At 42.5% G+C, this 13,659-nt stretch overlaps 1 protein-coding gene across 5 annotated transcripts in view; it reads left to right on the forward strand.

Moving 5' to 3' along the window:
• Positions 1-254: 254 nt before the first annotated feature.
• The window catches only part of ESRP1 (epithelial splicing regulatory protein 1), a 51,216-nt gene continuing 37,811 nt past the window's right edge, over positions 255-13,659 (forward strand). For 4 of the 5 annotated variants that reach the window (XM_061995292.1, XM_061995293.1, XM_061995290.1 and 1 more), the window contains exons 1-8: positions 255-628; positions 834-962; positions 1,822-1,935; positions 4,447-4,561; positions 11,177-11,275; positions 11,377-11,431; positions 13,249-13,359; positions 13,449-13,581. In XM_061995292.1, the coding sequence (XP_061851276.1) occupies positions 497-628; positions 834-962; positions 1,822-1,935; positions 4,447-4,561; positions 11,177-11,275; positions 11,377-11,431; positions 13,249-13,359; positions 13,449-13,581 (888 nt within the window). In that variant the 5' untranslated portion in view covers positions 255-496. The remainder of the gene's footprint in view (positions 629-833; positions 963-1,821; positions 1,936-4,446; positions 4,562-11,176; positions 11,276-11,376; positions 11,432-13,248; positions 13,360-13,448; positions 13,582-13,659) is intronic. The other variant, XM_061995294.1, reaches the window with a different exon arrangement.

Consider the following 13,659-nt stretch of genomic DNA (forward strand, 5'->3'; position numbering starts at 1 on the left):
GGGCGCGCGGCGCGGGGACGACTGGTCTGTCCCCCGGCCCGGTCCCACCCGCGCCCCGGCCCGCCACCGGGCGTCTCACCCGCAACGCGCCCCCCACTCGGCCAGCCGCCCCCCCGCGCCGCCGCGCGTTGCCACGTCCCCGCCCGGCGGGGCCAATGGGCGGGCGGCGCCAGGTGTGTGCTACCTGCACCACGTGGGGCGGGGGGTGGGCAGGTAGGGCCGCGGCCATTGCGCGCCTCCCCGGGGCGCAGCCGGCGTGGGAGCGGCCGCCGCCCGCCCCGCGGAAAAGAGGGGGCGGGGAAGGGGCGGCCGGGCGCCTCCGCCGCGCCGGTCCTGGGGGAGCGAGGCTGCAGGTGGGCGCGCTGCCGCTCGGGACTCGCTTGGAAGCGCCTCGCCCGGGAAAAGTTTCTGTCTCCTCTTTCCCCCTCCCCCCCACCTTCTTTCTTTCCCTTTTTACCTCCTTCCCTTCCTCTCCTTTATCCTGTCCACTGGCACCATGACGGCATCTCCCGACTACCTGGTGATCCTCTTCGTGACTACGGCGGGCACCAACGGGGCAAGGATGGGCTCGGATGAGCGAGAGCTTCTCCAGCTCCTGTGGAAAGTGGTCGACCTGAGGAGTAAGGAGGTATTTTTCCTCGAGGGGGAAGAACCCCGACCTGCTGCTCTCTTTGGTCTGTGCTGTGCTGGGTACAGGCAGGGCAGCTCCAGCGCTGGGCTGGTGATGGGTACTTTAGGCTGGAGCAGGTCAAGGTGGAGGGTAGGGGCTGGTGCTGCAGGTGGGAACCTCCATCCTGTGGAGCTGACTCACCTCTCCTCTGCTTTCTCTGGAGCTGGGGCACCTGCATGACGTGCTGGTCCGGCCTGACCACCCAGAGCTGACTGCTGAGTGCCAGGAGATCACCCAGGTCGATGTGGAGAGCCTGGTACTGGCTCCACCGCTGGAGCAGGCACTGAGACAGGTGATACCCTCTAGCTGGCTGATGGGTGCAGGTCTGCCTTAGGGGCTCCCCAACGGGATAGAGGACTGTTGTTGTCCATTAGTTCCCTCCCACCACTGCCATTGTGGCAGTGGAGCAGGGGCAGCACAGACGTGTCTGGGCCGTGCAGCCTGATCTGTTGAGCTTTGTGAGGATTTCTCCTTTGCCCTTAGCTCGTTCAGCTTTGGAGAGACTGAACTCCAAGAGAGGAAAGTCAGAGTCAGGTATCTCCCTAACCTGATCTCCTGCCATTTTAGACTCTGAGACTCAGCTGAGGGTGAACCCCAATCAGTGTTGGAAGGAGCCAAGTTTAGGTGCCCGCTGAAAAGGCTGGGTGGTGACAGGTCCTGTTAGGGCTTGTGGTGGCTCATCAGTCCTGGGAAGGAGACAGTAGTGAAGCCTCTTAGGTAAACAGGGAGATGTGTGTAATTCTAATTGAGGGTAGGGCTGAAAGCCAAACTCTTCCAACATGCATGAATGTCCTGTCTGAAAGGTTCTTCTGCCCCAGCAGTCCCTCAGCTCTCTGCATTCAGCCTTATGTCTCCTTGCAGTGGTCTTGCAATTGCTCCTGGAAAAGGAACTTGTGGGCTATGTGTGGCCACATCTCATTAAAGGGGAGAAAAAGGGCACTTTTCTTGTGAAGATAATTATCATGAAAGTTATCACGTGCTTAACTAGTAAGAAACAATCTACAGAAGTGAAGGACTAGGCTCATATGAAAAGAAATTCCAACTCCGTGTTTCTCCTGGCCAGGAATAACAAGTTACCAGCTGATGACACTGCCTGGCACAGCCACTTTAATCTCATGTGTGTGTATGTCTTTTGTTGTTCCTGCTTTCAGTTTAATCAGTCGGTGAGCAATGAGCTGAACATTGGTGTAGGTACTTCCTTCTGTTTCTGTACTGATGGACAGTTGCACATTAGGCAAGTTTTGCACCCTGAAGCTTCCAAAAAGGTATGTAATTGTAGATGAAGTTTGACTTTCAGTGTGCTTTATGTGACTTCTTGCAGAACTGATCGTTAGTATGAGGGTGCCTCCACACAACCATGGCATGAACATTGCTCCTATGTTGATATGCTTACCAGACTAAAGAGCCTGCCTATGTGGAAGGCATAGACAATGCCCTGTACTTACGTAGACCTGAGATGCTATTTTAAGTTAAATCAGTTCTTAAGTGTTTGAGAAAGGAGCAATGCATTGGCAGAGCACTTGTAGCTCCTACAAGCCAGCTGTAGGAGCTACAATAAGTTAGCAAGTGGAAATTTGGAAGTGTTGCCAAATAGTTAACCACCTTAATCATAAACTGTCTTTTGAAATTTTCTGTTCAGCTTCAACAGCTTTCAGTCTTCATGTACTGGATTGACGCTCCAAGGGTGGTGCTCATATTTGTGAGGAGCCGAACAGTGGTTTGAGGCAGGCTGTGAGTGATGACTAGTCCCATAGTCTAGAGTTTTCTATAACTTCAGAATTGCCAAATCACTGACAGTGTTATGAGGTGCTGCCTACTTTTCATTAGTGATAGGGTTGCAGCAAGATCTGAAATAACTGCTTCAATATTAATAACAGCTCATTTTGTGGTTTGCTGTGAACGTGCATTGCTCTGTAACTGAGCTATCCTGCTCCTCTGCTTGTGACTGATCTCTGTGCTCGTCAGTTTGCTGCTTCATCTTTGAAGGGGTACTGCTGTAAGTCTGTGCTGCTACAAAGCTGATGTGGAATGAGTTTGGTTTAATACTTGTTGGTTCTCCAAGTATTTATGCCTGTGAAGGTTTAGAAGAGAAGCAGTGAGCATTACTTGTAGTGAAGCAACAGCACTTGTAAGGAGTCAAATCGTAGTTTGAAGCAGGCTATGAGTAACTTGGAACTTGGGGTATAATGTGATAAAACATGGAAATGAGTTTTTAGCAGACTTTCTTTTAACTTATGATGGCCACATATGTTTAATACAGTTAATCTTTTCATGTAGTTGCATTATGTGAATAAAAGGTGGGATAACTCCTATGATTATTTAGATTTGTTTGGTGTTGGGGATGGACATCCTTTTTCTATATCATTACAATGTCATTGATAGGGATTGTCATCAAAATCTGCTGTTGATGTTTTGTTAAGAATTATCAATTTGAAATCTGCTCTGTGCTGCCTATAGATTAAGTAAACCAAATGCTTATGAGACCTGTGATGGTTCTTTGGTGAGTCCCTAATCCTGAGGTTGGGATAGGGGATCACTAGACTCCAGATAGGCAAAAATCAATAGGCTCTTGAATACATATTTAAGATGCCCAGTCTGAACCAATCTAGCTACTCACAGTATTTAGGGAACGAATTGGCATCAGCTGTTCCAAGTGAATGGCAGTGGAGTACAGAACTTGATCTCTCTATGGGGAAGAAAAATAGCCATTCTAAAACTAGAGCAGGGAATCTTGGCAAGCACACCTGCATTTTCATAAGTTTGGCTTTAAAGAGTATCGTTTGCCTAATGCACCTGTCCATATGCTAAGATAAGCTCTAATGTTCTCAAAGCAGAACTTGTTTTAGAGCCTAAACTTCTTTCTTTGGGCTCCCTAAATGTGCTTTCCCATATCCTCTCATTCTGTTGCAGTGCCAAGATGCTAACTAATCTTTAAATCACAGAAAATTCTTTCTTTTGGTCTAGAGAGACATTACAGGCGACAAATAGCCAAGTGGAGTATGAGATATTGCATCTATGGGGAAGCTCTGGGTGAAGACATAGCTGAAGGAGTAGGGGTCTCTGGTTTAAACAGCTTCCCCAGGCCTTCTCCATGTATTCTCCCTCCCCGCCCCCTGCCCAAAAAAAAAAATTGAAAGCATGTGATAGATAAAGTGGTGAGGTGAAAAGGGTTTTATTGGCTTCCAATGGGCTGCATAACTTGCTTCTGGCTTCCTATACTGCAATTAAAGCAGTTATCACACATAGACTGACAATCTCTGCAGCATATCAAAACCTCATCTGTACACAGCTGGGTTTTTTGCTGTTGTTTTTTTCTTTTTAAGTGAACAAAGTGTGACTACTCTCTGAAAATTCAGCCTTGTCTATAAACTAAAATGTCTTCTGCTAGTCTTGCAAAATTTGCTTGGCTCTCTAAACTGAAGTGAGTGCCCTCTGGCTTTTTACTGTTAAAACTGGAATCAAGAATCAATGATTAATGTTGCAATACCAGGTATTTGCTCCCCTACATATATGTTGGATTTGAGGCACTGATAATAATAGCAAATGTTTCTGTGATGGTGAAAAAGCGTCTTTCATTGTTTAAACCTTATAGAGATGAGGCTGCTCAAACAAGAAAGTTCACAAACATGTGGCTATAGAACAGTTATGTGAGTTTCTTTGTAGCAAAGACTGTGTATTTCCTACTTGTTATAAAAAAAAGTTAGAAAATTTGGTATCTAAAGACAAAGTAGATTAACCTCACCCTAGCTGACAGTAGTTACTTTGTCCTTTTACAGAGTATCTTATTACCTGAATGCTTCTACTCCTTTTTTGACTTGCGGAAAGAGTTCAAGAAATGTTGCCCTGGCTCACCTGATGTTAGCAAACTCGATGTTGCAGCCATGACAGAATGTATCCTTTAACATTGAAGGCCTCCACTGCTGCTGCAGCTCTGGCTGAATTTTAGGACAGAGTTGAGTGAGTAATGCTTGCAACATAAGTTTAGGGGTGGTATAACTTTAATGAGTGACTCGGAGCTGTACTGAGCTTTCTCACAAAGATAACAATAGAAACATGAAGATGCATGCTCCCATGGGCTAAATCTTGTATTTCTTCTCGATTTCTGCACGTTTTCTTTAGTGCCTTTATAGCTTTGTCTCCTTGAACTTCCTCATTTAGTGTAACTAGCATACTTGCTCCAATTGCTGGCATGAATCCTGATATTGAAGTTGAGAGGTTGCTCATTGCTAGGTTTTGCTCATCAGCTAGATTTTTATTTTTTGATACAAGTGAATGTTGAGAAACCATCATGATTTTTAGGAAGGGGAATGGTTATTCTTGACGTGAACTTGTAGTAAATCTTTGATTCAGGAGTGAAGCAAAGGCAGGGATGCAGTTGACACGTGGTATTCAGTTTCATGGAAGCTGTACATGTTACATCTCGCAAGGTGAGGCTGGGCTGGCAGTAAGATGCAGTGAGTAACATGTTTCCATTTTCAGTGATAGGGATGTCTAAAATTGCTTTCCTAACAGCATTAAGTGGTCTCTAATCTAGTCCTGTCTATTTACTAGTCTTAGCTCAGTTTTGTTTGTTTGCCATATGCAATTAGCAGAGCTGAATTGAGGCTGTGAATAATTTGGCTGTGCCTTCCTTCCTCCTTACTTCCCTGGCAGTCTCCCCTCCTGCTGCAAACCCTGGGAAGTAGAATGTGGTCTAGGACATAGAAAACACTTGACTTCCCTACTGACCTGTCAAAGCTAGCAAGTAAGGAGGGATAAAGGAATGTGAGAGGTTTTTTGGTTTGTTTTTGTTTGTTTTTTTTAGTGGAGGTCTGTGTTTGTTGATTTTTTTTAACTTCTTTTCCTCTGATTAGCTTACTGTTCCATAGGGTAGTTGCCATTAAGAGATGATATTTCTCAAACACAAAAGTCTGTTGTTTCTAGATTATTCTTGCTTTTCACTGCAGGACTAGTGTTGTCTGAGCTTTTTATCTGTGTCAGGTGACATAAAATATCTATGTATGTGTGGAAGTTTTTGTGTGTGTGTTTAACAGTAAGATTGAATACTGGAGGCTGTCTGCTCTGCTTTGCCATCTGCAAATTAGGATTTATCTGTCCTAGTGAAAGGACAGCAATCACTTCTCACCATACTCTGAGGCAAAGCAGAACACTAAGTGTAGAAGTGTGAATTTTTATGTAGAACATTAAAATAAGTACTTGTATTGCATAATCTGGAAGCTAAATGCTGGACTTAAAGTTATGGTCAAAAACTTCATACATTATTCAGGGATATTTTGGCATGGGCTGGAGAAGTTAGTTCAAAACAATGAGCTACTTATCTGTTTTGAGATGGCTTTTGCTTTTTTCCTTATGTGAATGCCTCATGCACATCTTGCTGCTGAGGAAATAATTATGTGATAGTAGTTACCTGGAGTGCCACTGGTCAGCTAAGGCACAGTGACAGACAATGTATTTCCTGCTTGCTAGGAGAGAGGAGCAGACCACCCTGCCTTATCTGACTGTCAGGAAGCCCCTGAAGAGTCAGTACCATCTCAGAGTGGGGCTAGCAGTTGCCTTCAAGTTCTTAGAGGCTCGATCAGTCCAGAATATACCTGAAGAAGTATATTGGATTCATAATTCAGACTCAAACTTGCTATGTTTATGCAATGTGGCTGAAATTAAGTGTCTGTGTCCTGTGTTGCTTGAGAGTGCTGGAAACAGAGAATGCAGAGACCAAAAAGATAAAATATTTTTTGTTTTCCTTTCTCTGACAACTATGATAATTTTCTTTCTCCTCACCTTGCTGTAATGTACCAACTTAATCTTCTTGGTGTAAGAAGCTGTAGAAGTTAATTGCACTTGAAGAGTCTGGGCATGCATATAATGCTCTGGATAACAAAAAAAAAAAAAAAAAACCAAAAAACCAAAACCAAAGTGCTGAAGCAGGTGCTAAGTCAAAAGTCTAGTTCAAACAGTTTTGTGCAGAGACTTTTGTTTTCCTTCATGTAAGTGAGATAGCTACTTTTCTCTAGAGACTGTTATGTAGCAAGGAAAAGAAAACATCTACATGAAAAGTAACTGATTTGAAGTGAATGTGCTGTAGTGGGAGACAAAAACAAATGCAGTAAGTTGAAATGAAGTTGCAGATAAGTGCACAGAATCTGACCAAGCTCTCCTTATTCTTGTAGTAAGTGAAGATCTTCTACCCCATAGCTAAAGGGACTCCATGAGGGGAATCTTCCATGATTTGTGCCACACAGACTCTATTGGGCCAGATTCATTAGCATTTGATGGGGACAACAGGCTTTGATTTAGGGGGAGGGATCAGAGATGCAAAAGGCTTGCATTTACAAACTAGTAGGAGCAAGATTAAAATGATTTTGGGGCACATCCCTTCGTATACCTACATCTCCGTTTACCTGCATGTAAGATAGTTGTGATCAGAGAGAGTAAATGTGTACGATATGATGAGTTAGGGGGAAGCTGGGTATTATTATACAGTCACTTAGATTATTAGGAGTCTTTCAAAAGCTTTTCTTTTGATGGATGACTTCTGATTAAACAACAAATTACAGGCAAATGGAGAATGTACTGAATTTCTCTTGACAGTCAGGGAGGTAACTTCCTACTGCACAGTCACTCAAGCTGCATCTTGGAGTGTATAACACATTAGATAATTGGTATTTGGCTATCTAGTTCTTGAAGACATGGCAAGCACAATCAAGAAAAAAGCCCATAGAGTTATTAAATTGAATAATTGGCTGGGTTATTCTTCCTTGAGAAAGTACTCTTGGGACTTACTCTTTCAGTAAACTACTTGAAATTGTGCACAGCAGTGAAACTATTCCAAATACAAGATTTGAGGTGAAAGTTCTACATTCCCCCACCCCTCCCAAGAAATGATAAGTTTCTTGGACAAACAGCCACTGATTTTTTTGTTTTTGTTTTTTTTTTTTAATTCAAAGTAAGGACATTTTTAAAATGCCATGAAATTTGAGGGACTGAGGAAGAAGTGAGATTAGTTGTAACTGTTATCTCACCACTACTGCCTGACCTATGGTCTCAAACCGGTTTTTGGTGTAGAAGGCAATCTTCTGTCAGACTTTCCTTAGCCAGTATTGTGTAAGAGTAGTGACAGTAGGACAATTATGAGAAATCTTAAGTAACAAAAAAAGCTATCATGTTTCAGTAGAGAAAGAAACTCAGGGCTTTTGAAATCTTTGCTTTATCTTTTTTTTTTTTTAAACATGTGTAAGTATCCAAAACGAGCAGGGTTGTTCTTGCGCTTTCTTTACCTCCCATACTTGCTGCACTTCTTGATTTGCAAAGCTTGCTGAGCCAGTTTTCAGCACTGTGAGTGCCTTCAGGGTGGAGTGAACAAAGCTTGCATGACTATTCATATTAGGTCTGTAGAAGACTCATCATTTGCCTCAAGATTGGGTGTGCAGAAGCCATTAAATGGCAAATAGCTCTTGCTTCCTACAGTGCATGGTTAGCTCCACTCACTTCTGAACTGGGTTTGTAAGGATAACTCCTTACTAGGAGCATCTGGATGGTGTCAGCAGAAACACAGGTGTACTTCAGAGTAGCCTGCTTAATCTGTTCAGTTGCAATACAGAAACTGAAGTTTGGCTTGTTTTGTTGCTGTTTTTTTGGTTGGTTGTTTTTTTTTTTTGCGTCAGTGTCTGAAAACAATGATGCAGAGCTCAATGATAACCAATAGTACTTAACTCTAGCAGTCAAAAGTCATTGTTGGGTATTACCTGAGAATCTTGCATATTGTTATTTGTTTCCTGTGATAGTATCTAGGAACTGGGTAATATCAGATTATCTTTATGCAAAGTAGCATTAAAAAAAGATGTAATCTTCTACCTGAAGAGACTTAAAAACAGAACAATAGGGGAAGAGGATCCTTGCAGAGCACAATTGCAATGCTAGTTTGTCATATCACCTCAGAGCTTAGTTGTTCAGTATCTCTTTTGCCATGGTTAAATAGGAGTTGAGAGACTGAGAAATGGAAGAGAGAGAGGCAAGAAGTCTTGGGAGGGCACTGGCAATGAGTAAAGCTGTGGTGATTAATCTGAGGAAATTATTTCAAAGTGTCTTCCATATTGTATGTGGAACCCAGGGAATCCTGGTATAAAATATGCCTTTCTCTCCCTGCCCCTTTTATTAACTTACTGAGTGTTGCAGGAGATGGTACCACAGCTGCTTTGCTAATTGAGAGTGCCTTTTTGCCTGTTGCTTCATTTAGAATGTATGTGTGCATGCTGTTGCTTATAGTAGCTTTAGACAGCCAGGTCTGTTTTCAAACATTTGTTTAAATGTGAACTTGGATTTGTCTACAACTCACCTCCAGTTGCCCAGGAGAGGCAACTTTTAAATATTACTGTACAAAAAATGTGTGGTCTCTCCACAGAAGAAGGAATAGGTTTTATAAAGCCTGTTCAATTAACAGCTTTTTTCCCAAGTATCCATAATTTCCAGGGCCTCTATTCATAGGAGTCACTGTGTATGTAGACAGCCTTGTTCATTAGAATTCAGATTTTCACTTAATGCTATTATTAAAATGCTCCTTACACATGCAGAAAACTATCAATTTTCATCTCCACTCTTGCTTTGCTTCTAGCTAGCTTATCTGAGGTGAAGGTGGACTTTCTTCCTCCCTTCCCACTGTGTTTATGTTTATCTAGAGTTCCTTGGCACAGCTGACTCCCTGTGCCTGAACACCTGGTACCAACTTCTGTTGGCACTCGGGCACTTTAGGAACTATATCTCCTGTTGATCAATATTTTCAATGAAAATATTTTGAGGAAAATGAATGTGGGGTGGAGGAGTTGTTTGTTTGACTTGTGTGGCAGCCTTGCTCCAAATTCCCAGACCCTTCATACTGCTGCATTCCCATCTCCAATGGCTGACTGCTTGGAGGGATCCTTGGCTCTACAAAAAGGAAATATTGAAATATCTTTTCAGTTTTGACAGCACAGTCTGAGCCAAGCCCATGTGTGTGCACATGTGTGTGCATGTCCCCTGCCCTAGTAGCTGTTGAAATTCCTGCCCACTTTCTTTCTGCTTTGACAAGGGAATGGTAACATTTCCAAACTATTCATTAAAAAATGGTCAGGCAAGACTAGGATTCCAATACCTGTGTCTTCAGCAGCAGTTGTTGCCCTGGATGGACAGCAGAGACTTTGTAAGTACAGTGTGGAGCTGCTACGTGCTGCAGAGGAAAGGATGTCAGGAAAAGAAGTGCTTCTCTACTCTGATACGTGAGGTGCTCAAAAACATCTGTGAGGTGCTGATTAGGCACCATCTCTGCAAGGGAGTCTGTGGATTATTTTTCTTTTCAACCCTTCTTCCCCAGGGGGCAGGAGGGGGAGGAGATCAGCTTGAGTATGTACAGCTTAGGAAAAGATACTGCAATTAAGAAGTTAAATACTTCTTAAATACTGGTAGTCTCTTAAACTGTGCTTTGGGGTTATTGCATGTGGTTTGTTCAGGATTTTTCAGTGTGGCTTTTAAGAAAAGTTCTTATTACTCCAAAGAAGTTACTGCAAGGGAGTGTAGTGGCAATGGCTAGCAAACTATCTTTTTACCCTACAGTCATCTAAGAAGATGAGTGGAATCTTTTCAACAATTTGCTTTATAAATGATACAGTTGCCAGTAATCTTACAGTGGTCTAGCCTGGTGCTCAGAAGTGGCAAATATAGCAGAAAGTGAGAGAGATACCATAATAAACTCTGTTTAAAGTTGTGTGAGAAAAGATGGTATGTGCAAATTAAATCATGTCCTTTAAGGACATGGGGTTTTTTTCTGGTCATTCTACAGCCTGTCTTTCCAGCACAGAACACTTCTTGCTCTCTGTTGCCAGGAGAGCTTATCCTTCTCTCTCAAAATCCTTCAGCTTTAAGATGATGTCCGTTGTAGGACTCTTTTTGTCTGTTGGTTATCTACAATGCTCCACTCTTAACAGGTTATTCAAATGCTTCTGTGTTAACAGCACAAAGATCAGATGGTAACTTCTAATAAGATTTAGATGAGGTGGCATTTGTGACTGCTGTCAAAGTGGTAAGGTGTTTATTCTACTTTGGAACCTACTTTTTCCAGAAAGTATGTGTTGTATCCTCTCATTTCTGGAGCTTCTAGTTGATGGTTTGCTTCTCCTCCTTCCTCAAATCTTCCCCTAGACATTAAAGAAGATCTTAATTAAAAAGGACAGAACTCTGGTCTCTTCTGCATGCAAAAGTGTATCTGTCTAACATACATAACGCATGAGTGTATTAAATACATATGTCCTTATTTTGTGATCTCATGTCCCTGGACTCTTTCTGGAGTGACCTCGCACTCTTGCGGGCAGCAGTAGTTCAAGACCAAGGCAGTACAGCTAATGTATCCCAGCAGGAAAATGGATTAAATCTTCCCCTGAGAAGTGATTTACCACCAAGGATAATGTGAAAGCTTGTTGCTTGAGCAGGAAACCAATTAGAAACCTGTTTGGTGATGATTGACTTAACTCCAGCATAAAGATTTAAGTCTTGACAAGAACAGTCCAGCGTTTCCCTATGGAGCCTCTCAAGTTGAAGACATGGGAAATATTATTCTAACACTAATATCTGAACCATACAGTAAGTGATTGGGATCAACAAGTTTTCTCTGTTTATTTGGTTTTTTTTCTGCCCATCCTGTATGCTCAGGAAAGGAAAATAACTTATGCTGTATTTTGTAGACCACCGATTTTCAGATCCAGAAAGAGTGAACTACAAATTTGAAAGTGGACCTTGGTAAGTACTTTCTTACTCTTCTTGCTCCACCCTCTGTTTTTTTTTTTAAAAGATACTGATCAGAAACCTGTACTTCTGTTACTAATCTGCGAAAAGCTGTTACCATCATTTTTTGTTTGTCTTACCACTGCTATAGGAATCAATTAGATGCTTTAAGTGAGAAAGAGAAGAGATATTCCATGATTAGATGCAAGAAAACTTTCTTGCTGGCTTTCAATATTACCTGTTAGCTGCTGATAGTTCTGGGTTCTACCAGTAAGTGCTCATATGGGTGTTAAGTATGCTCTGCTATTAAGGAATGTAAGCATTTTTGCAAATGGAACTCTATTGGTACTAAGTCTTACACTTCTTGGAGTTTGCTTTGCAGTTACTGAACACACATCATTATTTTATTTTATAGGGAAGGAAACATTTCCATAAATACACTGTGCTACCAGTAAATTGTTTAAGTTACGATGACTGTCTTCCCAGATGTGTTTTAAACATAAAGCTTTGTCTGCTTTTGTTGATTGTTTTGTTGTTTGGTGTTGCTTTAAAATGTGAAAATGATTTTCTATGTATGAATACAGATTTTTCTCAATGGTTTACTGGATTTTCCCTTTGCAGTATCACAAAAGACTGCTTTTAAACTGACCTTATTTATGTTCCCATCTTGCATGAATACTTACTTCTCCCTTCCAAATTAAAGAACTGTCATAATGGTAGATGATGCCAGCACTTCTGAGCCAAAAGAAGCAAAAAATAAAAACCCAGTACAGCAATACTAGCAGAAAGTATCCAGTGAGATTAGTGCAAGGGTTATATTTTAGCTTTGTTCTAAGCTTTTTTTTTTTCCCCCTTCACTAACAAAATCCTGGGATGAGGTGGAAAAATTCTGATCTTATTTGTGATAGTGAGAAGTACAGAATTAGGAGAAGAGGTGGAACAGTTTAGGACAGACATCTACAGAAAGGCCACCTGAGAAATTTAAAATATGAGCTAAAAAAAAGGTCCTTCCTATAACAAGACATACCTCAGCCCTTCTATGTGAGGGAATCTTCTGCTGCTGAACAATGTTTAATCACACAATCTCTTTGGTACAAAACCCCATCCTTGCAATAGCCAGAAAGGCAGCCTTGGGTAGCTGTGAGCATTTTGTTGTATGTGGCATAAAAGAAGAAAATAAAGTGTGGTAATGACCAATTAAACCTGGCTTTCTGTGGCTGAGCTATTCCCATGCTAAGCAGCCAATGTAGCCTGTAGCTATATTAGTCTCTCGTAGCACAGCGATGGCCAGAACAAGCAATGTCAAGGCTAAACTCTGTAGGCAGGAGTCCTCTGTGAGCTCAGTATAACATTAATAGATTTGATCTGGGCTTGTGACTGGCTCTTACACACTGTCAAAGCACAAATAATAAGCACTAAACTCAGTTACATCTAACTGTTCTTTCTCAATTTCCCCATAGCTATGATTAGAGTAGCAGCTGCTTGATTTTATACCAGTTACAGTATTCAGACAGTGGAGAAACACAAACCATTGGTATGTGAGGAGTGGTGAGAACACAACTGAAGAGATGAGGGCTCAAGGAGCAAATGTGGTGAGGCAGGAAGGGGATGCTAGGAAAGCGGCAGCTTAACAGAGCAGACACCCTGAGGAGAGAGGCCTTTGGATGGTGATGAGACACTTAGCCCTCACTGCCCTGACACTACTATCCAGCAGACATTTGAGCAGGGACAGAAGCTTGTCCTTGGAGCACAGGTGACAAGCAAAGAAGATGGTATGTGACAGATACTACAAGCAGATGTCTCTGCATTGCTCCCTCTTCCTGTGTCTGCAGCAGCAAGATGGAACTTGTGGATGACAATGCCGTTATCCGAGCAAGAGGATTGCCGTGGCAGTCGTCTGACCAGGACATAGCCAAGTTCTTCAAAGGCCTAAATATTGCCAAGTTAGTAGCTAAGAACTTGCCTCTGTCTGTAATACTTCATCTGCGTTGGCCGTGGAGTTTTTATGTTCATTTTGATTTAAATCTTGCAGAGGAGGTGCTGCACTTTGTCTCAATGCCCAGGGTAGGAGGAATGGGGAGGCTCTCGTGAGGTTTGTAAGTGAAGAGCATAGAGACCTGGCACTGCAAAGGCACAAGCATCACATGGGGAGTCGATACATCGAGGTGCGTGATGCTGGCTTGGAGATGCTCTTCTCCATAGAACTGTGGATAGCATGCTGATCACGTGTTCTCTTTCCTTAG

The sequence above is a fragment of the Colius striatus genome, chromosome 4, assembly GCF_028858725.1.
Source record: "Colius striatus isolate bColStr4 chromosome 4, bColStr4.1.hap1, whole genome shotgun sequence".
Lineage (NCBI taxonomy): Eukaryota > Metazoa > Chordata > Aves > Coliiformes > Coliidae > Colius > Colius striatus.